The following is a 27,888-nucleotide window of genomic DNA, read 5'->3' as shown; positions in this document are numbered from 1 at the left end:
GTGGTCGCCCCGAGTCGGTGACATCTTAATAAACATTTCTCCTGATGCCAAAATAAAGATGAGATAATAATTTATTAGAGCTGTTACTGTGTTTTATATCGGCTTTTCTTTTGCTTTTCTTCTTTTTAAACATATAATTTAGACCGCAGTATCAACCTCATTGACAACTTATAAAAGTTTATTGAATTAAAATTTGTCCCAGATGCTCAATTTGTTTTAAGTTATGTTGCCACGGCAACATTGCTTCCTGTCTCCATCGTACAAATCTCGCTTATCCGATATCGCGAGATTATTGGGCACACCCTAAAAACGCTCCGCCTGTTCTCGCGATATTTCACACATAGCCGGAGAGGCTGGTGACCTCATCGATGATGAGAGGCGGAGCGAATTTCTGCAACTTTGGATGAACTTCTGATTTGAACACAGCAGAAGCGGCAGGCGTAGTGAACGGGCAGCAGACTCACCAAACGGATTTTTTTCACTCGACGTCCTTTATGTGCATTTATTTTCTTCAATGAACAAAAGCGAGCGATTGGTGAGGGGGTGAATTTTGCTCATTTCCTCCCACGCGAACGAAAGGAAAAGGTTGCAGTGCAAAGGTGCAGTGAATGAAAAGGTGAGTTCACGCTGTCATTCATCTTATAAACATAGCACGCTCCATGCACGTATTTTTTATTTTATTTTTTTTTGATCGGTGCATTTTAGTTTGGGGGTCGCTTCCGTTTGCATTTCAATATGTTTGCGCTTCCTGGAGACTAAACTGAGCGGAAAAAGTTGAGATGTCAGTCAATAACATTTGATTTAAATCTAACTATCAGGTGCATTTAATAACGAGTCCTATTATATGCAACCGCGTTGCATTTATTTTTCTTTAAAATCAAACTATGATTTGCAGTTACTCTTGGATGAATTCGGAAATATTTGGAAGAGTGATGATCATCAAGAAGGTAAATTTGGATGCCTTGCAGGAGGCACTCCTCTGCTTTTCTGTGTTTGTCCAGCCTATCCCTGGAGACGAAGCATCTGCCACTAGCAGATGATTTAGTCACATCTTCGCGTTGCATCTTTTGTATCGTCCGGTTATATATTTTTTGGAATTAATCATTTGATGGAATATTCGGGTAATCAAAGTGTTGAGCAATCTGTCGTAGATGTTTGCTCTGCTGATTCTTCATCAATCAAAATGGTCGGCTGTTGAAGCCATTTCCAGCTTTGAATGGTGTCATAAATTCAATCATGGAGATAAATGGGATTATTGTTTTTATTGTTGCATTAATGGAAAACATTGTTTGCTGTTATCCATCTGGTCCATGGTAGAAGAATGCACTTGTCTAGTAAAATAGTTCCAAAAAGTTCATGTGCAAGTATCTTTTCGGATTCCTTCCTGCTGTGTGATGGCAATTGCTTCTCCTTGCGTTACTCCACCTCCCACAATTCCCTTGAACCGTCACACAGTGACTTTCCTCATCTTGCTTCCTTCCTGTTGTGAAGGCATGCCAGGAAAATGACTTTTATCATTCCTGTCTTCTTGGATCACGCTATCTCTACTAACACACACATTCCATCGCTGTTCTTTATTTGTTCATTTTGGTCAATGTTTAATTACCTGATTCAACTGTGACTGCCACTTGTTTAAGGAATGTTTTGCTCACATGTGAAATACCAAGGTTAACAAATATATATTTTTTTCCAATTCTATTTTGCCAGCATGCTGGGAAGAATGAATTATTTTTTTTTCTTCTTAATATTTTTGTAATTTGTTGAGGCTTGATGTGTATTATTTTATTTGTACTTATTTGTATTTATAGTATTTTATTTATACTTCTAGCAATCACGGGTCATCGATTAAGTTCCTTCAGTTTTTCCGTGGTGCGTGTCAGAATGTGAACAGCATGATAAAAAGTAGAAACAATTTTAATTAAACCAGAAAATGTTTTATTGGATTTATGGATCAATCACTTGTTCTAACTCATTGTTAGAAAATAGCAAGTTTCACAAAAAATTACCCAAAAATTGTCATTAAAACATTTCTAGAAGATTAATTTAACCTTTGGTTTATTGTGAAAACGCCCAACATTTTGTGACACAAACATATGGCGGCCAGCTAGTCTTAAATAGCGTGATAAATGTAGTTTGAGCTCCCTCCCTCTTGTCAAACATCACACACAGATGGAGCTTAAATGCTCAACAACATTCACAGAAGATGAAAGTGGCTTTGTTCACCAAAATGTTGATCAACACCAAGTGTGGCTAAGACCTCATGAAGATGATGAGCATGGGAACCAAAGTAGAAACAAATATTTCTGCTCAGCCATTCACATAGATACTAGTGATCATCTTCTTTGTCACCTCCTTCCATCAAATTGGTGCATCTGATTATCGAACAAGTCTTAAAAAGAGATGATTCCATACTTAGACTTGCTATTCACTACCAAACCGAACAAACTCACAGATGGAGAATCCCGAGAACAGCTGAGTCACACATTATGAGAACGATTCTCCGATGCCCCGCAATTGTAAAACCAGGAACAAATAACAGATAAGTCTTCAACGCTCCAATGTATATTTGCTAACTTCAAGTCACTCCAAACTGTCGTCTAGTAAGTCTGTAACTCGCAGCATCCAACATTTATGGAAGTGTTGCTGAAATTCCCACCAACTGCTTTGCCATCTGTTTCCCAAATCCAGGCAGAAGTCTGAAATGTCTTTCTTGTCGTGTCACTTTGTCGTTACGTTAGCTTCCCGGTTCGGAGGCGGTAGAGGAAGAGATTCTTCTCTGCCACCACTTGATGTGATAGCTGTAGAGATGTCAAGAATAATCGACAACAAAAAACGATTAGCAATAATCGCCTTGTATTTGATTAATATTATCCTGTCGATTATTCCATCGATTAATCGGTGACCCCCCCACATTGAGTGTCTCCCATTGAGTGAATTGTCTGCTATGTGTTAACGATCGGATTACAAAACAGCATGAACGCTCATTCACGAGAATTTTAAATAAACCTTCTGTAATTGGTTAACAGTCAAGCTACTCATTAATGGCACCTTTGCCGCCAATAAAAATAAACACACGGGAAAAAAACTCGTAATGAAAAACATCTTGGAGGATATCGGAATGTTATAAGCTCCGTGTGTATTTTGGTGAATCGTATTTCACATGCAACGAGAAATAATTCCACTGATGTTCAGAAGTTCAGCAAGTCTATCAGAGAAGAAAAAAAAAATGAGGTCACGATGCCAGCGTCTTCAACATCTGCCTTGCAGGTGGTGGAAACAGAAAGCCAAAACAGGAAAGTAGCGTGCCACGATTGTCAGTGCTCACTGCAACTTGATGTTTCCCTTTGCTCACTTCAGCGGAACGGAGACGTGAGGTGGGTCACGTTGGCAATTCTGGTGTCCTTAAATTTAATAGATCTCAGATTCCCATCAAAAATGATTTTGTTTTTTCTCCCCATCCAATGATTCTAAGAGTTCTTTAAACCGTTTCCATCATTGATTTCTGCAGGTTGACACTAATGCCTTGACTCCATTTTTCCAGCTGTGAGGTAGAGCTTCAATCAATGGTTTTATGGACAGGAGATGCGGGAGGTAGAGCAAACTGCGGCTTTCATTTGGATTTGGTGGGCGTCTAGAAATTTAGTAGTGGTGTAATTTTCAACCGGTGGGTCGGGAAGCAAATGTGGAGGAGCACGGACTTTTTATAAGTAGGTCGCCGACATCCATCCATCCGCTTTGGGGGTCGCGGGTGTGCTGGAGCCGAACTCGCACCTAGGGGCAATTTGGAGTGCTCAACCAAGCATGTTTTGGGGAGGAAACCCCGGAGAAAACCCACTCAGGCACGGGGAGAACATGCAAACTCCACACAGGAGGTGGAATCGAACCCTCACCCTCCTAACTGCGAGGCGGACATGCTAACCAGTACCAAGCCGCCCCTAGGTAGTTAAAAAAAAATTACATGGGGGTTCTTGACTTATGACAGTACCAATTCATGAATGACTGTTTTTAATTTATTTTATATTCATGTTTGAATCCTATTTAATTTAGCATCATTTCCAGTGAATAATACTGCCTTACTGTTATTGTCCTCTGTTTAGTTACAAAATGATAATTGAGCTGCAATTGTATTTTGCACAACCCGTTTTTTTATTCAATATATAAACCTGCGGGAAATAGAGATTTTTATTTGGTGGCCTGGGAATTGAAGCAACTGAAAATTTGCCCCACAGAAACTTTAAGCTGTCGTCAATATTTGCAGGCATTAAATTGTCAAATTAAAGCATTTAGTTTCGTTAATAGAGGACATAATTCGATCCACATGGGAAGCATCTAAAGGGTTAGCGCTCAAAGCACCCTCGGTTTTTAGATTCAATGAACCAATGTTGCCAGGCAACAAGTGCAGTCCTACTTTGGGCAAGTATTGCTTGGTAACAAAATTTTCCAAGATGTCAAACCAGCGTCACCGCAGGGGGCGAGCGGTTCGAACTGTTTAAGCGAATCGTATTTTTCAGAATACACGAGCCAATTACGGACACCGTGAAACGATTAATGGCGATTTAGGGAGCGTATGCATTTTTTCTTTCAAAGTTGGAGTGCTGTCATCTCGCTAGGCACCTCTGCCTGCAAATAGCCAACGGTGCACGAGTGGGAGGCAGAGTAGTAGGAGGGGTGGTGTGAACAGTGCCTGCGGAGGTGGAGCTCTCTTATGTAACATTTCATGCACCCAGCTGTGCTCTGTTATGTGGAAACAATATCTTCACCTGTTGGTGAAGATGTTATTGGGCTTATAAGTTGGGGTTTTTACAGGAACATCTTTTTCATCGCATCGTCAGACTCGTCAGGTGGCGTCGAACAGATTCAAACGGATCGTGTGGAGAAGTACCGATTAAATGGACGAAACATAAAACTGCAACACCAGCCCTCGCTCTTCTCGCCTTGTTGCCATGACAGCGGAGACATGTTGAAACGATGGTGTTGCCAGTCCTTGAACTACAAGAAAAAGACGATTAGGTTGCATTTGAGAATTACGGAAGGTGAGGTTTTGAAGTCGGGTAGGAAATCAATCAATGTTAGGGATGTTTGGAAAATCCCCCACCCGCCACACCCGCATTCCCTTCGTCAAGCGATGCCATGACCCTTTCATTCATTGAGCTGCAGGTCTAAGGCCAGTGCTCAGAAAGCTTAGCAGCGGACCTTTTACTGAAAGGCCTTTCTCGGTTCCCCCTTTGAGACATGCAGAGCCTCACATCTGTCAGTCTCACAGAGCTGTCTGCCACCTTGGACCCCCCCCCCCCCCCCCCCAGCACCCTTGTAAGCAGTGATTATGACGGAAACCTTGCTCATGGTTTCTCACAGCTATTAAACCTACACTTGTCAGTTGTTTTTTAATTTTTTTAATTTAATTTTATTCTATTTTTCTGTCTTTGTCTTTGTCTCTTTTTGTTTTTTTTCTTTTCTTTTTTTCTTTTTCTTTCTTTTTCTTTCTCTTTTTTCTTTTTCTTTTCTTTTATTTTCTTTTTCTTTTGCCTTTTCTTTTTCTTTTCTTTTTCTTTTTCTTTCTTTTTCTCTTTCTTTTTTCTTTCTTTTTCTTTTCCTTTTTCTTTCTTTTTCTTTTTCTTTTTTTCTTTTTCTTTTCTTTATCTTTTTCTTTTCGTCTTTTATTTTCTTCAATTTTATTTTATTTTTATCAATTATTGGATCACAAAACAATAATCATTCGATTAACCGATACTATAATCGTTTCTAAAAAAATTCAATAGTGACAGCTCTAAAGTGTGTATACCGTGACTATAAATGCACTTCTTGCTTAGTGTAAATCGAGAATATTTTGGCAGCGTATACTGTATGTGGGACATTTAGTGCCGAAGGAGTTTTTGTCCGCTTTGAGATGTTGTAGCGCTAATTTAGCAGCGTCATTATCAAGCGTTTGCCACACTGTTCCCACAAGGCGTCACACATTCCTACTCACATTTAAACTCAAGTGAGATAACATGTTCAGGATTTCTTAACACTGCAAAAAAGTAGTCACACTCAAAATTAAGGCTTGTGTCCTTTTAACAGAAGAATGTTAAAAAAAAAAAATGGCGGCGAAGAGATCCTCGACAATGGAGATTTGATATGACCTCGAGATACAAACGTTGGCTGGCCGGTGTTTTTCAGTAGCTGACAAGAAGAGAACGAAAAATGTTCCCCTGCATTTTGTGTCCTGCCAAACATCTGGACACTATCTGTTTTATGACCTGCAACTTGAGCTCCAGCTTGACTCTGCCCAGGCATGATTTGTATTGTCAAGATGTCTCCGCGAATCCAAGCCAAGGACCACATAGTTTTTAATCAAAGCCTTCAAAAAAAAAAAAAAAAAATCCACCGAGGTTAAGTCGCTGGAAATAACTTGTGTTTGGTGTGAGCCGTAATACGAAAAATTTCCAGAAAAATTTTGTTGATTCAGCACACGCTTGTGTGTGTGCGTTTACAGAGCAGCTGTGTGTCTGTTTTGCAAGTTTGCGTCGAGTTGGAGGTTTCCCCATGACTGGCATAAATGTCCCATTAGCGAGCCTCATTAGGCTTAATGCCAGCATGCAAAAACAGCCAAGGGATAGTTTCTTCTGGAATCATCAACAAGTGGAGTCATAGTGAATAAGAAATGTCAAATTTGCTTTTAGTGACTTGTTGAACGAATTCCCACATCCCTTTTTACGTGCTTTCAGATCAATTGTTATCGGTGTGTTAAAAAAGGGGGCGGTCCTTGTCCCCGAGATGGGAAAATAGCATGTTTTTGTTTTTCCCGACGAGAGAGGTTCTTCACCCTGAAAGTATTTATTCTCCTCTCTGCTTTCTATTCTCTTATCTCTCACCTCCTCCTCCTCCTTCTCCAGCAATGGCGCTCTCCTCCCACGCTCTCATGGAAACAGACAGTATGTAAGGGAAGCGTGAGAGACATAGAAGATGAAGGAAAAAAAAAATCTCCACCAAATTAGATAAAGGTAGTGCGGTGGCGCGGAATGTACCCCGCCTCCCTGTCAAATGTTATGGCCCCCCGAGTAAGTGAGGCATCTCCTTGGAAAGTAAGTCACTTATAGTGCAGGCTGAGATGTTCTCGCAGGGCTTTTATCATTATTACTTCTGCTGCCCGTCTGTGCTTTGGAGAGATAGCCGCTTGAAAGGGTCTACTTGATGGACCAACGACTCGGCCCCTCGCAGCATCTATGTCGCCCGTTCCCATGTGCTGTCTCACTCATCTCCTCCCACGGACTCTCATATTGAGTGAGGAATCAATCTCGCTTCCCCCCCCCCCCTCCCATTATGTCTCCCTCTCTCTCGCTTTGCCACCTCGTTGCAGGCCATTCGTTATCAATCGAACGCTCTTGGCTGGAGGCGCAAATGAGCGTGTGCCTCTCCAGTCCCGCCGCAATCATAGCACCTCCTACTCAGGATTTCAATGGCACCATCTTATCTGGCTCATCCTTTTTTTTCCATGATAATTGGACACAAATGCTCGGCTACCTGGCAGCTAATGATTTTTTTTGCAAAATTGTCCAGAATTCACTTCAAATTTGGTTCCTTCTGAATGCTATTTATTAGATTCTTATTTTCAGACAAATGATGATAATAATAATAAAAAATAAATACAATGAAAAATGAATATAATAAAAAATAAATATAATGAAAAAGAAATAAAAATAATAAAATTATTTCAATTAGTATAATTATACTAGTATAATTAGTATAATATAAATAATGTCTTCTGAATGCTATTTATTAGATTCTTATTTTCAGACAAATGATAGATTTTTTTAAATAAATAAATAAATATATTATAAAAAATAAATGACAATAAATAAAAATAATTTTAAAAAATCGGTACCTTCTATTTGCAGGACAAAATAACTCGACATGTACTTTGCATTTATGCTCACGGCGGATGCTTAAAATGTGTCTGCTCAGCGTAACTGAACAGGCCTCATGCATGCATTCTGCGTGCAACCTTTCACTTCCTGAAGCACAAGCAGGAAGCGGCTGAGATGTGCTTCCTGTCGGAATGCGAGACGGCTCCCTCGGCTGCAGAGCAGGAAGGAAGGAACCCCATTTACATATTTGATGGCATCACCGCAGCAACCTCTTCAAATCAAGCCCGAGCTTTCTTTCTTAACCATTTTGTAGAACTCACATTTGGTTCCTTCTAGTCCACCTTGTGTCTTGCCAGTCCTACACACTCCTCTTCTCTCCGCACTTCCAACTCACATTCCCACGCAGAATGTGCCAGTTCGGAAATCCGCACCTAGCTTCTCATGTGGTCACCAACTCAATTGAAATGCTATTCTTTTCATTTCATGTCCCAACTAGACCTAGAAGTTTGGCTATTGTTGGTCTTGGTTTTCTTTGGGACCTACTGCCTAATGTAGATCATTCATAAATGTCCTTTATCTCATGTTCTCTGCAGCATCGCCCAACTCAATGTTAATTAAACCAAAGCTCCTTGTCGCTATTATTCGCCACTCAACACTGCTATTTCTGTCATCCTTCTTTGCTATGCCTGATTTAGCCGTTAGCAATCAGGGGTCTGCATTGGCTGTTGAAATGAGGAGGAGGATGGGGGGGGGGGGGGGGGTACTGAATCCCGGTGCAACAAAAAAAAACCGTCTGCTCGACGTCACCTGATTGGCACAGATTAGAGGGCTCTTGTGGAGGAGGCTCTCGCAGAGAAGTGGCTTTCATCATCGCTGTTAGAGCACAGCTGACTTGTTTGCTTTTTTGCCTTTGTCAATTTGAATGGCTTTGTTTTTCTCTTTGTAAATCCTAAGCGTGTTACTTCTTAGGTTATTTCAATTTCGTGGCACCCATTTTTTGACACATTTCTCATGGTGACATAAGAAATGCAATCTAAATAAGATATCGAAATGTGATTTATTTTAAAAGGAACCAAAACTGTTATTAGCTCTTCATACTTGCATCATGCTTGCAATGACGCCATCATCATTTGTCCTTTTTTTTTTTTTTTTTTTTTTTTTTTCCCCCCGCCTTGTGGCCTTCAATTACTAAGTGGCACTTACCTGTGCGTTGACGTCCTCTCTAAATGCACCCTTTCCTTCTTTAGCATCATCGTCACCTTCGATTTTATTGGCACAGACTGTTACCACGCGACGCTGGCTGGTCACAATTGTGAAATTTCAAAATGACTTTGGCATTTTCACCCATGTGAGAAAAGACAACAAATTGCGGCCCTTTAGATTTCACTCAGCCATATAGAGCAGATTCCACGTCCCACATTTAAGCCCAGCAGGAAGTAGTTTGGATGAAAATAAATATATAAATGCAATTTATCTTTCCACACAATTACTCTTTCACTTTGAAAAGCTCTGAGCCCAAACGCCCGTCACTTGGCTCGTCTGCTACTTTGCAGCTTTCAAAGAGAATAATGTTTGATTTATTTTCCGCCTTTTTCTTATCGTCCTCCATTTCCTCACCCCTTGCATTCAGACAAGTTGAGATGAAACACCGCGCGGCTTTTAAGTGGCTGGAGCTTTAAGAACACGACTTATTGTTTTCATTTGACATCAGGTCGTCAGCATATCTGCATTGATTTTTTTTATTTGAGACATTTCAGTCGGGTGAGTGAATTTGCTAGAGGGAAGAAAACTATATTTGTTTTTTAAATTCCTTTCTTGTTGCATCATTATAATGTGGACTTTGATAAATTACAGATACAGTCGCTTACATTTGAAGACAATACACGTCTAGACTCAAATTGACTCACCAGTTACGTGCGTAATATCTTTGAAACAGGTGTCGAACTGTCAAACTGCGTCGAATGACGGAAACACACTCGACACTTTGTGATGCATTCTTATTCACCGTTGAATCATTCTTTCTTTGCTCTCTTGTAATCCAAAAGTGGTGCTTACCTTGTTTACTTTTTGGGATTTACATTTGAATGCACACCTGTTGTGTGTGTCTTAAACCATCATTTTGCTTGAAGCCTTTCAACTTTCCTTTCGTATTTCCTGTCATGGTTTCCTGTCAAGCAATCTGTCGTGCCAATGTTTTATGATCATCAGGTGGTTGTGAATCATTGGATAGTGATGTCCATAGTACTGGCACAACCTTGAATGGCAGCCCAAAAAAAATAATATAAACAAGCGTGTAAGGGATGATGTCACTGTAATAACAAGACGTGATCTCACGGAATCAAACTGAATCATTCCACTTTAAAATCCAAACCTCCCCCTACAAATAATTACGTAACATCTCACATGTCGACTGATCCTCGCACGAGATCATTTAAATCTATTTGAAGTCTCTGGAACTCGCATTATCTCCGAAAGGGTTATTTAGCATATCAAATGGTTCCATCTCTCACGTAGGCGCCATACATTCACAGACAAAAAAAAAAAAAGGGAAGTACTCACCTTTGAGGTTGTAACTAGCGGCTTCAAACACTGTTTGATGCCAAACCTTTGTCTGGAAAAGCAAACATACCTGATAGTTTTTACTGATATTGTTCAATTACCGTATTTTCCGCACTATAAGGCGCACCGGATTATAAGGCGCACCTTCAATGAATGGCCCATTTTAAAACTTTGTCCATATATAAGCTATATACATTTGGCCCGCAGGCCAGACTTTGGACTCTGCTGTAGTGGCTCAATATTGGTCCATATATAAGGCGCACCTGATTATAAGGCACACTGTCGGCTTTTGAGAAAATTGGAGGTTTTTAGGTGCGCCTTATAGTGCGGAAAATACGCTCTGGTATCGGTACTCGCAACATTGTCTTGCTTGCCTATTTTGAATACTCTCAAATGACGACCAATGAAACTAAAGTTTTTCTTTCTCTTTCCAGGACCAAATGCGTTTTCAAGCGTCATCCCTTCTGTCCGTGGACATTATGTTAAACCCAAACTAAATTCAGCAAGACCGCCACTCTACCCCTGAACCCTAACGTCATCATGACCAGCCTGAAGCGTTCCCAGACAGAGCGTTCCGTCGGGGGCTCAGTGCCAGCTACTGATGAGTTTTACACTCGCCGACTCCGTCTGCCCAATGGAGGGGCGCCACCGCCCCGCAGTGAGAGTGCACACATTTCTTCCTCCTCCACCACTGGCACCAACCCCGGAGTCCCGAAGATGGGGGTTCGGGCTCGAGTGGCTGACTGGCCTCCGCGAAAAGATGGTGGAGGAGGAGGTGTTTGGCATATCACAGTGGAAACGGACTCACCCAGCTCCACCACCACCAGCTCCTCTGGATCAGGCAGTGGAGATCGAGAACGACTTGTGGGAAGCGGCGGTGGAGGAGGGGGCGGCGTCTCAGCCGTCGCGGCCCACAGTAATTTATCAGCCAAGCTGGGACACCTCATCAGCCCTCAAGACTCGTCCATGCTCCGCAACATCCAGAACACGCTGAAGAACAAGATGCAGATGAAGGGGAAGGATAACCGCTTTTTGTCACCTGACGGTTATCTCGGCTCGCCCCGTAAGGGGATGAGGCGAATCCGTCAGCGGAGTAACAGCGATATAACGATAAGCGAACTGGACGTGGACGGTAACGAGGGCTGGTCTTTCTCCGGGTGGACTCCCATGCACCGAGAGTACGGCAGCACCTCGTCCATAGATAAACACGGCGTCTCAGGGGAGAGTTTTTTCGACATGCTCAAAGGATATCAGTCATCCGAGGCCCCCGATCAACGGAGTCCCGCACCGGAAAGGTTAACCGAGCTGCTCACCGTCGCCCCTGTGAAACAGAGCGCCCTGGATTTGCCTGATGGCTCCTTGGGAGCAGCCAGAGGTAGTCCCGCCAGTCGTCTTAAAGAACGAGAGAAGCACTTGAAAAGAAGGTCCAAGTCGGAGACGGGCGGCGAGTCGATATTCCGCAAATTGCGCAGTGTGAAGGTCGAGGGCGACACTTCAAGAGCTGGCTCGGACGCTGAGGATGGAGTTAAAGGGGATGAGAGTTTACCCCCTCCCAAGCCTTGGTTGTGTCAAAAAGGCTTCGCCCATTTTGACGTCAACTCGTTACTCTTTGACCTCAATGAGGTCATCCAAAGCCGGCAGTCGGGAGCCAAACGCAAGAACACCACGACGGGGGCCTCGGCCGCCGCCGCCGCTTCTGCTTCGGCGACATCATCGCTCTCTTCCAGTCAGAGCGTGGTCTACGCTTCACCTTGCGGCTCACAAGAGGAACTGAGCAAGGATGGGGTAGGAGGACACGGGACCAATCCGGCCTTGGACCCGGGTGACGACAAGAGCAACGACCTTGTGCTCAGCTGCCCGTGTTTTAGGAACGAGATTGGTGGAGAGGGAGAGAGGAACATCACTCCTGCCAAACAAGTAAGTTTAGATACCGTACGACAATCGAGTCGGACCTCCATCTTTCGCCGTCTTTACAGCAAGGCAGCATCGGCAGCGGTGGAAGCTCAAGCAATTCTGCCGGCAGTCCAGAAGAAGGTCCGTTGGAAGCTGCCCTCACAAGCCATTTCACAAACGCCGGTGTCGCCGTCCTGGAAGCCATGAAAGACGGACTGAGTCAACACGCTGACCGCTCCAAAAGATATATCGTGGAACACGTCGACCTCGGAGCCTATTACTATCGAAAGTACTTCTACCTCCGAGGTAAGCAAAATGTCATAGGGCATATTAACAAAATGTAAAATATGGATTTTTTTTCCTCCCCCCTTTTCCTCTTCTTCCCCAGAACATTGGAACTACTTAGGGGTGGACGAGAACTTAGGCCCGGTGGCAGTGAGTCTCAGGAGGGAGAAGCTGGAGGAACATAAGGAGCATGGACAGCAGTACAACTACCGGGTCATTTTTCGAACGAGCGAGGTAATTGAAGATGAGGCGTTTTTTTTTTTACTTTGTTCTCAATATGTATGAGCATCGAGAGAGTGCTCTCCTATAGACGCATGCTCGGTGCCAGAGTTGCCGTTCCCTCGGGTAAACACCCACCCACCATCTTCTTCATCCTTCATCTGCGAAGGTTTTGAGCTGTGCCATTTCACAGCCCAACAAGACAAAAATAGCGCCAAAGGTATTTGTGTAGAAAGATGAAGAAAAAAAAAAAAAAGCCTTGCATTCATTTTGAAGCACGCTCTGACTAATAGCCGTACGAGTCTCCAAGGATGACGCACGATCCGTGCATGCATGTTTTCTTCCATTTTCTTCTCTCGCCGTGCCTTTCTCTTGTCTCTCTAATTGCTATTTTCAGTGCGGCGAGCCGACTAGGTATAGATATTGTCGTTGTGGGAGTGAGTGAGATGCAACGATGCTGAAGAGAGACATCCCGTGTCCATTGAGGGGAAAGTATTGTCCTCTCTGCAGAGTGCTTCTCCCCTTAGAACTTTGAGGAAAGGGGATGGTGGCAGTTTGTCCATTTTGTGTACTCGCGAATGATTATATGTATGTATTATATATATATGTAAATAATATACCGTATTTTCCGGACTATAAGGCGCACCTAAAAACCTAAAATGTTCTCAAAAGCTGACAGTGCGCCTTATAGTCCAGTGCGCCTTATATATGGACCAAATTCCTAAATTTAAACTGGCCCGAAGCATTGTGTCATGAAATCAATCATAAGTGGCCCGCTGAAGACTGAATCATGAATGAAAAGACTATGGATCATTATTTTGTGATTATAAAGTAATTTGTTGCATCTGAAGTTGAAATAAAGATAAAATGGAGAATGATTTGGATTAAAAATCTGATATGATGCATTAATGGTACGCCTTATAGTCCGGTGCGCCTTATATAAGGACAAAGTTTTAAAATGGGCCATTCATTGAAGGTGCGCCTTATAGTCCGGCGCGCCTTATAGTCCGGAAAATACGGTATGTGTATATAATATAATAAATATGCATTTAATATGCTATGCTATAATATTGGGCTATCTAATCTTGCTTGTCCACGTTTTGCCGTGTCCAGTTAAACACCCTGCGAGGCTCCATCATCGAAGATGCAGTGCCTTCTACATCGAAACACGGCTTAGCAAGAGGCTTGCCCCTCAAAGAAGTGTTGGAGTACCTGGTGCCCGAGCTGAACGTTCACTGCCTGCGCCTGGCACTCAACACGCCCAAGGTCACCGAGCAGCTCATGAAGCTGGACGAGCAAGGGGTAAAGCAGAATATGAAAAAGTCCTTTCATTTGAATTGATTTGTAATCACCATTGTTTATGATATTCGTCCCGGTAGCTGAGTTTCCAGCGCAAAGTGGGAGTGATGTACTGCATGTCAGGTCAGAGCAGCGAGGAAGAAATGTACAACAATGAATCAGCCGGACCAGCGCTGGAGGAGTTTCTTCATCTTCTCGGGGAGAGGGTTCGACTCAAAGGCTTTTCAAAGTACCGGGCCCAGTTGGACGCTAAAAGTATGTCCCTATAAAACAAATTAAGAGTTGTTTTTTTATGCCTGAGCAGAACTTCCATCCATGGCGGAGATGATTATTAGCATTAAAAGCATGTTCGCTATCATTATTATCATAACGATAAATCGCTTCAAAGGAAATGCAATTTAACAAACTTCCAAAAAGTGTTTTTTTTTAATTGAACTACCTCCGTAATCGCTAATTTGCTTGTCGTATTACCGTTTAGCTGAGAAGGATACGCAATTTCACACTCAATTGTGTTTCTTTCAGCTGACTCGACCGGGACGCACTCCTTGTATACGACTCACAAGGATTATGAAATCATGTTCCACGTGTCCACCATGCTTCCTTATACGCCCAACAATAAACAGCAAGTGAGTTCTCCTGTGATTTTCCACTCATCATCTCGTCTCTAATTTTTCCTTCCGACATTTCTTTCCAGCTGCTACGGAAGCGCCACATTGGAAATGACATCGTCACCATTGTATTCCAAGAACCCGGAGCGCTCCCCTTCACCCCCAAAAACATTCGCTCACACTTCCAACATGTCTTTGTGGTGGTCCGGGCACACAACCCTTGTTCGGACAATACCGCTTACAGGTGAGATCATCTCGATCCACATGGAAATGCGAAATAAAATTAATTTTGAAGGGGGCAAACTACCGTAATTTCCGGACTATAAGCCGCGACTTTTTTCCAAAATTTTGAACCCTGCGGCTTATGGTCAGGTGCGGCTTATAGTCTGGAAATTACGGTATTCTTTTATTCCCATACTTCTCCTTCGACCATCTTTTAATTGCTGTCTGAGTACATTGTGTTGGCTCTTAATTGCACCCCATGGGGCTACTTGGTTACTTAGCAACAACACACATGAATGAAGAGACAAGAGCAAGTCAGCAAATGCTGAGCGAATGCATTCTTGTCCTTCTCGACGAGTGTCACCCGTTCAGTTAATAGACTCAGGCTCGCTCGTCTTCGCATGCGGCAGCTCGCTTTCCCTCCCCTTCATTGTCCGAGATGAGTCACGGGTTTTTGGGTTCACTGACTCACAGGTGTTTGAGTACAAGTGCTTTTAGAGCTCCAGTTGTATTGAGTGAGGGTTGTAAATGATGAAGAGGAAGAATCAAAAAGGGCAAAATTGGTATTGGTCGTATTTATGCATGCCACTTCAATATGTGATTCAGTTTTGTGTGCGGTTTATTGCCATTGTCGCTGAGTGGTTACAATTGAAGTAACAGTCAGAAGAATAAATAAAATGGCACCTATGACGCTGAAATTTACCCTGGAATTTTTAAAGAAAGTATTTCTGCATGCAGAGAAGGTTTTTGTATTTTTTGTTTGTTTTTAAAATTCCCTAATCTTAACTGACCTGAGTAGTATTGGCGGGAGGGAGTGGTGTAAAGCAAACACTGTCAGGAAAAGAATCTGAATTTTATACAAATAAAAGCCTCTCCCCTGATAAAAACCAGGTCACGTCGAGGATATTCTTCGTACGGATATCCAGCTCCGTGTTTACAATTGACTTTCTGCTATCGACTATTCTCGAGTACTTGCAAGCCGCCGCGGACGAGTGTGTGCAAGCGAGCGATTGTTTGTGTAATTGAATGCCGAACAGGGTGTCTCGGGGGTTTATTTAGAAACCCGTGGGCGACTTATTAGCTAGAGTTGCTTATTAGACAAAGTGATCCATGATGTCAACATGGATGCCGAATGTCAGCCGGGACGTGTGTGTGTGGGATGACTGCTTTGACATCCTCCCCGAGTCACCTAGCAATTATTACCTATGGTACCAAACAAGAGATTGAGATGGGCAATAAATGTCCCTCTGGATGTTTTGGGTTTTATGTTTAAATCACACACGTGGCTATTTAGGGACCGTATTTTCCGGACTATAAGGCGCACTGTTAGCTTTTGAGAAAATATTAGGTTTTTAGGTGTGCCTTATAGTCCAGAAAATACGGTATGTTTTTTTAGCACCTCTGTTATTTCCTGCTGCATTTTTCCTCCGACTCGAGATATTCTCTGACTGTGGCTTGTAGTTTTGGAAGTGCGGCGTCTCCGTTCATTCTTCTCTCTTTCCTCCCAATGCCTGCTCGACCGAGTTCCTGACATACCAGACGGAAAAAAAAAAACATCCTGAGAAGGCAATTTAAAAGGCCCCTTTAGCGAGAGTGCAGGCAAGAAGTTATAAAGGGGCCTGAAGTGCAGCCAAATATTTGACAAATAGATTCTGCAGTTTATTTTTTTCTTTACCTTTGGAGAAAAAAAAGGGTTAGAGTTAAGACAATTATAATTTGATATGTATGGATATTGTATTGATAATATTTGTCGTTCTCTATTTAGTGTGGCCGTGACCCGTTCTAAAGACATGCCTTCGTTCGGACCTCCTATCCCAGAGGGCGTGACTTTCCCCAAGTCCTCTGTGTTCCGGGACTTCCTCCTCGCCAAGGTCATCAATGCCGAGAACGCCGCCCACAAGTCTCACAAGTTCCGCGCCATGGCCACACGAACCCGCCAGGAGTACCTGCGTGACCTGGCCGAGCGGCACACCACCAGCACGCCCATTGACCCGTCCGGAAAGTTCCCCTTCATCTCACTGGCCCACAAAAAGAAGGAGAAAAGCCGGCCGTACACCGGAGCCGAGTTGCGCAGCCTCGGGGCCATCACCTGGCTGGTCCACGCCGAAGATCCCGGGACCGGAGGGGAGATCGATGCCCTTCTTGCCGTTTCTAACGATTTCCTCATCCTGTTGGATCAAGATGCAAAAGCCGTGGTTTTCAACTGCGCCACCAAAGACGTGATCGGCTGGACGCTGAGCAGCCCGGCATCTCTCCGCATTTTCTACGAGCGAGGAGAAAGCGTGTCGCTGAGGAGCATCAGTAATAACACCGAGGATTTCAAAGAGGTGCTCAAACGCCTGGAGGTGAGAAGTTACACACTTTGTGAACATGGCTAAGCTGCTCTTTGTTTTGCTCTGCCTGGTTAGCGAATTAGAAAGACAAATCCAATAAGAAAAATGTTGCATGGCCTCTGGCGCCACACTATTTTTATCAGCCCTTGGTGGAAGCACAAGCCAGGTCAAGGTTGACTGCTCGGAACAGTATTGTGGTGCACTGAACTGAACTGGACTTGTTGGAAGGCCGGAAGAGAGAAGTGGCTATAAAATGTGCACTATAAAAAAAAAAAAAAAAAAAATATGTACTGGGGATGAACATGATACTCAAAGTACTCCAAATTAAAAGTAGTCTGGCTAGGAAATAATAACTTCCATTTGTTGCCTGCCGACTACTATTATTATTATTTTTTTTTTGCAACAATTTTGTGATGTTAATTTCCCGATTGCTCTTCGGCTATCACGTGCCTCACTGGTCGATTGAGGGAATTTTCGAAACGCCTCGTGACTCCCACACCGACACATGCAGAAAAGCATTCTCTCGCTTCAGAAGCTGTTGCCATGGAAACTGGTTGGGGGGGGGGGAGTGTTGTCTTGTATAATTCCCAGTGCTTTTGAACACATTAATTTCCTCTATCGTCTTACTACCCACACACATGCTCACATGTACAGTGCTGTTTGATTTCGTGTATCACTTTTATCTCACATTTGTTCATTTTTAATCATTTAGGCCGCCCTGGAGCAAAAGGAAGCCTTGGGCCACCCGTGTTCTTATTTCTTTTTCTTTATTGATTTGGCAGAATTGCAGCAGACAATTAACTATATTAGTTTGGATAAAATTAATGCTGTGGTGCCATTAAGTTACTATTGTGCAAAGTAGTCGATTTAATAAGCCTTCTTAATATAGTTAGTGAATCGTACAGTGAATATTAACCTTCAACTATCACGCAACATAATCAATAATGTATTAAGGCCAAGCTGGGGAAATGTGTGATGAGGCAACGTGTAACTATTGATGTGTGGAACTGAATGAGCACAAAGATGGCCGCTGGGGGGTGGGGAAACTTTGTTTGGCATGCGTCTCATGTTTGCCATAATTCGGGAGCGTCTTGCACTAGATTTGTCACTTAAGTCGAGATACTCAAAAGAAAATCCGTGAAAAATATTGGAAAGCATTTGTCAAAAGAAAAAAAAAAAAGCTACATTTTTTTATGCGGGGTAATCGCATCACTTGACACAGCGGGAATTGAGCAGTAGCATTTTTTGATTTTCACCAAGCTAGTCACAGCTTTAAGATTTCTCGCAAGGTTAGTGGGGAACTTTGCAGCTTATCGTCATGCTGCCTGAATACCAGATGTTGCATAAACAGCTTTTATGGAAATAACATGAAAGAAATGCACATGCCAGGTTCATGACTGCTGTCATTTGCGATTCGTGTGCTAGACGACACAAGCCTGCCTATTTTTTTCACTTTTAACGACTTATTTTTCTTATGACTAGTTCCTGACAAAAGGCTGCGAGACTTCTGAAATGACACTCCGTCGAAACGGCCTCGGACAGCTCGGCTTCCACGTAAATTACGAAGGCATCGTCGCTGAGGTATTTTTAATTGACAGTTTTCCCTATGTTTGGACGATAACGACGCCGGAACTTTTTCTACAAGGTGGAGCCGTACGGCTACGCGTGGCAGGCCGGCCTGCGCCAAGGAAGTCGATTGGTGGAAATCTGTAAAGTTTCCGTGGCCACGCTGACTCACGAGCAAATGATCGACTTGCTGCGCACCTCGGTGACCGTGCGCGTTTCCATCATCCCGCCGCATGATGATGCCACACCCCGCAGGTCGGTGTGAAAGGGGGGGGGGGGGCTCTTTATTTTTTTTGCACATATCTAGTTACCTTCTTGCCTTCCTTCCAGGGGCTGTTCCGAGCTCTACCGCATGCCGATGGGCGACTACAAGAGCAGCAGTAATGATAGCGGCTCCTTTGAATACAAGTTCCCCTTCCGCAGCAACAACAACAAGTGGCAGAGGACATCCAGTAGCCCCCAGCAGTCCTTGACTGCTTCACCACAGCCTCACACGCCCAACAGGGCCATCAGCCTGGGCAGTTCAGTGGGGAAGACCTTGTCAGCCGAGAGGCTCGAGAGGGGCGCAGTCATCCCCCGAAGTGTCAGCAGTGATGGCCGTCCACTGGACACCAAGAGGTATGATGTCACTTATTATTTTAATGTCCATGAACAAGTGTTTTTCATCCAGACTGTGTTCCCAGGATATCTCCCGGCGGCGAGAGCTACAGCCTGGCCTCCTCGCTGGCTCTGGGTCGCTCACCTCATAATCGCAGCTCTCCCAGTAACCTGTCGTGTTCTAGCGACGCCTCCGGCAGCTCAGCCCACTGGAGACAGAAGTCCATGCCTGAGCAGTAAGCAAGATAGAGAGCATGCCAAGAATAACAAAAAAGAGACAAACAGATCACTTTTCAGTTCATTAACTGGATATGGCATTCTGTTGAGGAGGGCATTTATTCTACCGTATTTTCTGCACTATAAGGCGCACCTAAAAACCTCCAATTTTCTCAAAAGCCGCCTTATAATCAGGTGTGCCTTATATATGGACCAATATTGAGCCACTACAGCAGGCGTGTCCAAAGTCCGGCCCGCGGGCCAAATGTATATATCTTATATATGGACAAAGTTTTAAAATGGGCCATTCATTGAAGGTCCGTCTTATAGTCCGGTGCACCTTATATATGGACAAAGTTTTAAAATGGGCCATTCATTGCAGGTGCGCCTTATAATCCGGTGCGCCTTATAGTGCGGAAAATACGGTAGTTATTTATTTTTTTATTCATTCATTTATTCACACTCTTCTTTCCCCAGGTTCGCAGGGAGTCGCCACTCCCCAATGTCCAATGAGAGACAAGTTGTTGGCGAGAGCGGGTCAAGTGGAAAGTCCGCCCCTAATTGGTCCCGAATGGAGGATGGAGCTGGTGAGCGAGGGTCAACAGGTAATTCCCCCGCCCTCCCACTTATGCTCAAAAAGTAAAGCCGCAGCAAACTGAGACCAAATTGGCAAGATAATGAGGCAAGAATGCGAGAAATGGCAAAACTCTTGCTCACCTGTATCTTTCCTAAGATTTATTAATGGAGAGAGTAAGGACGGGAAATTCCTCCTCTTCCTCTCCCCACAGTTGGCAAGGCGACCGACTCCTTGTGTGACTTTCCTTCCCTCCCTTTTGTCAAGTTTTTCATCTCCGCCGCCCTTTCTAGTTGCCTCCCATTCAGCTTTCGGACATCTGCTTTCATTTACTCGCAGACACTTTCCCATCGCTTTTTGCAAATGCTCTTTATATCCGTCCGCCATGGTCAGCGGCAGTCACCGAAACGCCGACCTCGAGTCCTTGGCCGCCGCTTTCTGCTTCTTCACTCGCTCTTAACTCCAGCGGATTGTTCGCCAGCCTACTTTTGTGTTGCCAACCCGGTTGTGACCCCCGCAATCACGTAGAAAAATAGACAATCTTTCATTTTGTGGTTTGTTTCAAGCCCTTGTGTCTTTTTTGGGTTCAGCCTGCAAAAGTTCATCCTCGGTCAACCGAGAATCCAGGTTCCAACCCTGACTGCGGTGTCGGTTATGTTAACGTCTTCGGCTTGTCCCAAAAGTGAAAAAAAAAAAAAAAAGCAATAAAGTTGTGGCCCGGCTTTGTCCAAAAATAACACTAGTCACATAAAGGACAACAAAAATCAATGACGTATCGAACGCAATGTGATTATTTAGGTGTGCCTAATAATGTGAAGACCGTTATCTCCTTTTCCAAAGTCGCTTTTATTTGTACTCGAGCAAGCCGGCAGGCACACATGTGGCGGCCGTTTCTAATGAGTACAAAACGCCCCGTGGGCAGCCGTGTGCTGAAAACGGTGTGGAGTAATGCTGAGAGAGGATAAGAGAGGATGTCCACATTTGTAAAATCACGCCGGGTAGATGTTGCGATAACTCCCTGAGCACTCTCCGTCATGTTACCGCAATTCCCAGAGGCCGTATTGCATAAGATAGAGACAATTACACAACAGTCGCATGTTCCACGGGAGTTTTTGCTACACGCACGTTCATTCACACAGCACAGCTTGCCCAGAACGGGCCCAGCAGGCGCTGTGGATGGACACGATTACTTGTGATGTATGTTGCGTTGGATGACAAGTGTTTTGTGTTTTTCCTGATGGAAGCAGCAGAGCCTGAATGGCGACAGTGTCTGAGGCTCCTGTAGGATGTCACCATGAAAATACACAACAAGCCGGCTAAATAAAGAACTGGCATGAAAAGTCATCCGCTCGTACCTTGGGGTTTTATGTGTGTCCTTTCCACCAACCCTGGTTTATTTTTTTCTTTATTTTCTTTTTTTTCGCAGAGGCACCAGTCTCTAAATCTGGGCAAGGTTACTCCGGAGGACCACGCATTCAACGACAGGAGCAGGTCATTCACCTGTCTCCGAAGAAAGGCAGTCAGGTGGGATCTATTTAATTTAATCAAATTTATTTATTTATATTTTTATTTATTTATATACTTATTTATTATATTTTTAAATGTATTTATTCATTCATATTTATTTATTTATATATCAATCTATTATATTTTTTAAATTTATTTATTAATGTATTCATTCATATTCACATTTGTTTATTTATATATTCTTTTATTATATTTTTAGATTCATTTATTCATTCATTTATTTATGATTTTATTTATTTATGTCTCCATTATTATTATTATTATTATTATTATTATTATTATAATTATCTTGTACGCTGCTGTGACAAGTAAATGTCCCCGCTGTGGGATAAATAAAGTTTCATCATCATCATCATAATTAATTTTTTATGACTATGTGTACAGGCTACTACAAATTGTTTTAGTACCCAGTCAGCCATGATGCTATCTGGTTGCGCAGTGGTTAGGCAGTTTTGTTGTCTTGCCCTGTCATTTTCACTTGATGCATGGTTAGAAACCACAAAAATTGTTTTCACTCTAAATGCTATTGTCTCTAGTTCCTTGAGGTTTTGCTTCCTTGTGAGTAGTTGTAACAGGCTGTTGTTTGGTGCCTTGCTCAAGGGCATGTGTGTGATAGTAAGGCAGTCACATCAGGGAATGGAAATTCACAAATGTTAAATGATTGCATTTTTTTGTTTTGATAGTCGGACGGTCCTTACTCCGGCCACTCCAGCAGTAATACGCTTTCAAGCACGGCTTCCAGTGGGGGCCACAGCGACAGCGATAAATGGTACGAAATGGGGGCTGGCGGAGCCTCCAGCGGGGAGCAAGGCGAGCCGGAGCCCAACGGCCTCGGAGGCGGCGGCTACCTCCAGGGCGCCTCGGCCGACAGCGGCATCGACACCAGCTCGTACGGCGCCTCGCATCACAATCACCCGCACTCTCATCACGGCAGCACCACGTCCCTGCTCGCTCCCAGCGGAGGTCGCGAGAGCCGGGATCGCTCGCCGTGGCACAGCCCCACCGAGGGTGGACGCAGAATGCTGGAGAGGTCGCCAGCAGCCGCCGAGTCGCCGGTTCCTCCGGTGGAAAGGAGCCTGGATAGCACCGGACGAACACCTCCGACTCATCTCCTTGTTCGAGACAGCAGCACTTTCAGTTTGAGTGAAGGTGGATCTCACTCAAGGTTGGTCTAAGCAAGAACTTGTTTTAATGGGCAAATACTAAACTATCCACATTTCAGACATGGTTCCCCGCGAGAAGAAACCTCCTCGACCACTCCGCCATCATCCCAGTCTTCGGTGTCTCCTGGACCAAAGAGCTTTTACCCTCGTCAGGGAGCTCAGTCCAAATACCTGATTGGCTGGAGGAAGCCTGGTTCCACCATCAATTCCGTTGACTTTGGAGACACACGCAAGTAAGAAAGATTTTACAAATTTGATCTATTATCAGTGTAAATTCACACACCCGATGGATTTGACTTACACTGAGCAATCTTTTTTTATTTATTTTGTTGGCTGCTAATTTGGTCCTTGTCCACCCCCTCAACCTTCCTTTAGTGCGTCATGATTGCCCCCTTGTGGCAGCAGAGGAAAAACACACCCAGCATTAAAACTTGATCACTTTGGGCTGCTAACTTTAGTGCAATTTCAGGAAATCCCCAGGGGAGAGTGGGATGGAGGGTATTCCAACTCCTGCGGCCAGACCTTCTCTGAGGGACATGCACTCTCCACAGCCCCATGCCAAGTCTACGATCGAAGAAGATGTAAAGAGGCACCCCGCAAAGGATAGTCCGCTCCCGCCCCGCCGACATAAGGAAAAGGTATCGTTGTGCTCGTAGCAGTAAGCTACAACCAGATTTGGGTGAAGGTCTGAATCCGTTCCTCTCTAGCATGCCCAGAAATCGCCACCGAGCCAAGCCCCGAGCCGCCGCCGCTCGCTCCATCGCACGCTTTCCGACGAGAGCATCTACCGCGGCCAGCGCCTTCCCCCGCTGACCGACGCCGTGATGGACGCCGCGCTCGGCGCCGACGTTCTCTTCAGTTGCTCCACACTCCCGCGCTCACCCACAACCCGTGGGGTACCACTTCGAAGGCCCTCCTATAAACTAGGAGTCAAACTTCATGGTAAGAAGAGTATTGTTATCGCATAGAAGAAATGCTGAATCTAAACTTTGACTCCTCAGGTGACCTTTCAGCATCCGACACGTCGTTGGTGGATTTGGTGGAGCGTCATCGTGGTCCTCTGCCTCAGGAGCTGATGCCCCTCCCGTCGGAGAGAGACAGTCCACTTGACTGGACACACCTTGTGGATGTGGCCAACACCTTTGATAGTGAAAGAACCACACACTATGGTATGGTTTTTATCTAACTGGACCCAAGTTAGATGCAAGATGAATTTTGTGGACGTTTGTGTCCTTCTAGTCCAAAGAAGTTACGTGTTTGGGGATTCGAACCACAGAAGCAGTGGTGCCTCCAGTCCTCAGCAGAGCCACATTGAGCTGCAACCTGCTCCCATGTCCCGCCCTGCATCAAGGTGACCTTTCCATTCCTGAATATTAGAATAGAGCAGATTAGCATAAAATATGACGTTTGTCCAAGTAGATGTTAGAAGAAGCAGATCAGAAGGTTCCCTGTAAATAAATTTTCTCTCCACAGCGAGGGCCATCTAGGACTGGAGAGGAAGGTGACCAAGTTAGAGGCCATGGTGAAGATGCTCCAAGAGGACCTGAAGAAGGTGAGCGACACACTTTACTGTTCCTGATTTTGAACATCTTACTAATTATGAGAAGAAAAAAATCAACCAATCTGCCATTTCAAAACCTCACAGGAGCGGGATGAGAAGGTGCGGCTTCAGGCTCAGATCAAGAGGCTGTGGGAGGACAACCAGAGGCTTCAGGAAGAGTCTCAGACCTCCGCCGCCAAGCTGAAGAAGTTCACCGAATGGGTCTTCAACACCATCGACATGAACTGACACTCCTCAAGGCACATGAACCCGGTTAAAAATCTGGTCACTGATTGGCTGGACACAACAGTCGCTCATCTCGCTGTGCTCCTTTTTTTGACCCAAAAGGGAAACCACGCCCCCCTTTCTGTAGACTTGAGGAACCGCCAGTTATTATGAACAAAAGCCATTTCCTGTCACACTGAAGGTTAGCTGAGATATTCAGTGGACCTCCTCCAACGCACAGAGAATGTAACCATTCTTGCATAATGAGCTGCTTGCCCACCAAACTGTGGGGAAGTTTTTTTTTTTTTTATCCCCTCAACGGAGAATGAAAATATCTGAGGCTGGATTTTTACCTTTCTCCCTGCACACAATTGTTTTGAATGCTCCCCAGGGTTTTTTATTGTTTTTTTCGACCAGCACTGAAGGAAAACTTTTTTTTTTTTTAATGTCAATGTTATTTCCTCTGGGAAGGTGATAACAACAACAACCCAATCCGTCCTCGACAGCACAGGCCAGCCTCCCCTCCGACAATAGGAATAACGTTAAAAGCCATTGGCCACGGTGCCACGCCATAACTTCAAGACTTCTACCTGTGGAGCGCTTTGTATCTTAAAAGCAATAGGAAGAAGACAGGACAGAAATCCCTGGAAAGGTTTGAAACCGATTCTCATCATCACAGAACTGCGAAACATGAGCCTCCATCTCCTCTTCACTTTAAAGCGGCGAATTTCCTCCTGTGATAAAGAAGACTGGAATTGTGATTATTTGAATTTTTGGAGAGGATGAAGGGTTTATTTATTTCCTTGTATTATAATTCCAATGAATAAGTTGCTCTATTCGTACAGTACAACTGACATCAGTGTTTAGTTTGTCAAGAAAAAAAAAAAACTCGGTAACTATATAATTTAATGGCTTTCTTTCTTAATCGTGGCTAGAGGCATTCTGTGTAATGTTGTTTCGTGGTGCTCGAGCCTGCTGTCGTGTTGCTTTCAGCGCCATCTAGTGATGACCAGTGCAACTACTAATGGTTATTCGACGTGCTGCCAGTTCGTACACTTTGTATTTTTCTTCTCGGAATATTCATCGGAAGGGCCGCGGGACAAAAAAAATAAATGGCGCGTCAGAATTTGACTGACAATCAAAGGTCGATGTTTGGATTAAGGGAGCTGAGCTTTTCGACACGCTTGTTCGATTCACTTGTATACTTTCCCCTCAGGTGTGTGAACGTGAGGATGCTCGGGAAAAAAAAAGATCTAAGGGTATGTAACTAGAAAATTGTGGAGAGTGAATGTGAATGCTAGCATCACAGCGTGAATGTACGTCAGTCTATCCAGCTGTGCCTACTGTCACTTGGGGTCATTTAAGGTCACGCCCGGGATAAACAGGGACGTACGCACGTGCCTTTTGAAACAGCACCTGGGCAACACATGAAAGCAAAACACTCCTCTTCATCACCCATGCGTGGAAAAAAAAAATTGCTCGTCACTAAAGATAATTTAGTTTTACAATCATTTGGGAATTTATTTTGAAACCCACCCAGAAAAAAAATCCGACCAAATTCTTAATATTCTTTCCTCTCCTCAAAATATCCCCCCAAAAAATTCCCTCCACTTGACCACCAAAAATTAGAGCCAGATTATTTTACTGACAATTGACACACACAAATATTGTAGCAGTAGATTGTGCGTTAAATTCTTTAGATATGAAATTTAGTCAGAAGCTGTGATTTTAGGGTAATTTCCATCATTCAACAACAATTAGGATACATAAAAACAATTACACTGCAAAAATAATGTCACTTTTCTGCTCTGAGTGGAAATACGTGCCTTTTTGCATTCAGTTCAGTGCAGTGTGTAATCAATATTCATCTTGCAACACCACGGCTATTTTTTCCCGCTAGGTGTCGAACTGCAACAAAATGTAATTGTTGCTTGCTTACTAACATTTAACTTCCCCAGTTTTCGAATCTCAACGGAATTTCGAATTGATGCATTTGCAACTAGACTGCACATGGCTCCTCGGCACGAATGTAGAAACTAAATTAACATGTTTACATAACGTACAGGTGCATCGAGATGAATTAAAAATATCTTTTGGTGGATTAATTAAAAAAAACATTCTAGCCAATCAAATAATTTTGTTTTTTAAATTGAACTACTGAAATACATTTTCTCCCAATATTCTAATTTATTGAAATGCACCTGAGCTCAATCCCATTTGTCGAGATGAGCAAATTAGAAATAAAAAAATGGTTCTGTTTTAAGAATCACTATATAGATTATAGACGTTGATTGCTTGTCAGTATTTAAGATGGCGCCACGTTACGAAGAGTCATCCAATACTGTGAAACATGAATTAATTAAAATGTGCTATCACTCCCGTGATTAATTGGCATTGTCCAGATTGTAAGTAGGTAATAATTCACGTCATTGTACATGCAAGGCGCTCTTGTTTTTGCATTATGAATGGAGAAAAGATGAGTGATGAAATGTTTTGCTTGCATCCATTTAGTCTCTTTAACCCCCCCAGATTTTTCCATTTTGTAAAAAAAAAAAAATGAAGAAAAAAAACCCCTTTGCACATATTTTTGTCCAAAAAAAGAGTTTACGTATTTAGAAAAAGAATGTGGGAAGGATCCATCATCCATTCTGTGCAATCTTTGTTCTTGAGATGTGCTTTGCTGCTCTTTAGTTTAGCTGTTATTGCAATTTCTGACCAACAGAGGGAAGTGCTCGACTTTTCTTTGAATTTACAAAAAAAAAAAATAAGGAAAATCCAATTTCTTTCCCGAAGCTATCCAGGTTAATCGGATGAACAGGTTTGAAAATAATTCTGTCTGGATCGACGCTCGTTCCAGTTTGGTCAGTGATTGCAGTTAGGAGGGTTTTCGCCGAGTCACGATGGACCGTAGAACTTTACAGAATACAAAAATGCTGTTTAAAATCCTGCGTCTATTGTCTTATGTAAAATGTAAAGGTATGGAAAAACAGACATTTGCAGTGATCACAGTATTAAAGTTTCTCAAGTTGATAAATGACGTGGCTCTTTTCCCTACACAAACATTTATGTTAATCGAAAAAAAGGAAAGTAGTAATTAGATTGAATTTTCGCCAGAATGCAAAACACTTGGATCTAAAAAAGCCTTTACGGTAGATTTAAAAAAAAAAAGATCATGTCAATGAAATGATCATCTAAAAAAAATGTACAGCATCTTC

At 43.4% G+C, this 27,888-nt stretch overlaps 1 protein-coding gene across 2 annotated transcripts; it reads left to right on the top strand.

The window, feature by feature from the left end:
* Window positions 1–368: 368 nt before the first annotated feature.
* On the top strand, window positions 369–27,616 carry sipa1l1 (signal-induced proliferation-associated 1 like 1). Of its 2 annotated transcripts, XM_088361734.1 has the most exons (24): window positions 369–616; window positions 10,841–12,323; window positions 12,383–12,605; window positions 12,688–12,818; window positions 13,917–14,105; window positions 14,183–14,357; window positions 14,625–14,728; window positions 14,797–14,954; window positions 16,698–17,277; window positions 18,748–18,846; window positions 18,911–19,086; window positions 19,162–19,449; window positions 19,515–19,664; window positions 20,122–20,249; window positions 21,645–21,742; window positions 22,429–22,514; window positions 22,680–22,910; window positions 22,968–23,141; window positions 23,378–23,546; window positions 23,616–23,850; window positions 23,910–24,077; window positions 24,148–24,259; window positions 24,382–24,460; window positions 24,554–27,616. In XM_088361734.1, exons 2-24 carry the CDS (start codon window positions 10,947–10,949, stop codon window positions 24,695–24,697), a joined length of 5,274 nt encoding a protein of 1,757 aa, XP_088217860.1. In that variant the 5' UTR covers window positions 369–616; window positions 10,841–10,946; the 3' UTR covers window positions 24,698–27,616. The 2 variants fall into 2 exon arrangements, with proteins under 2 accessions (XP_088217860.1, XP_088217859.1); XM_088361733.1 differs by having other exon boundaries at window positions 22,429–22,910.
* Window positions 27,617–27,888: the final 272 nt, after the last annotated feature.

The sequence above is a fragment of the Syngnathus floridae genome, chromosome 19 (genome assembly GCF_059516105.1).
Source record: "Syngnathus floridae isolate MCC-2025c chromosome 19, RoL_Sflo_1.0, whole genome shotgun sequence".
Classification (NCBI taxonomy): Eukaryota; Metazoa; Chordata; class Actinopteri; order Syngnathiformes; family Syngnathidae; genus Syngnathus; species Syngnathus floridae.
This window is presented reverse-complemented; position numbering and strand designations above follow the sequence as displayed.

What these genes read in the sequence shown, in the direction of transcription:
- sipa1l1 (XM_088361733.1), top strand. Translation starts at nt 10,947, where the DNA reads ATGACCAGCCTGAAGCGTTCCCAGACAGAGCGTTCCGTCGGGGGCTCA. An exon ending in AAAGTACTTCTACCTCCGAG is followed by an intron (nt 12,606 to 12,687) that starts GTAAGCAAAATG and finishes CTTCTTCCCCAG; the next exon opens with AACATTGGAACTACTTAGGG. An exon ending in TGAAGCTGGACGAGCAAGGG is followed by an intron (nt 14,106 to 14,182) that starts GTAAAGCAGAAT and finishes TCGTCCCGGTAG; the next exon opens with CTGAGTTTCCAGCGCAAAGT.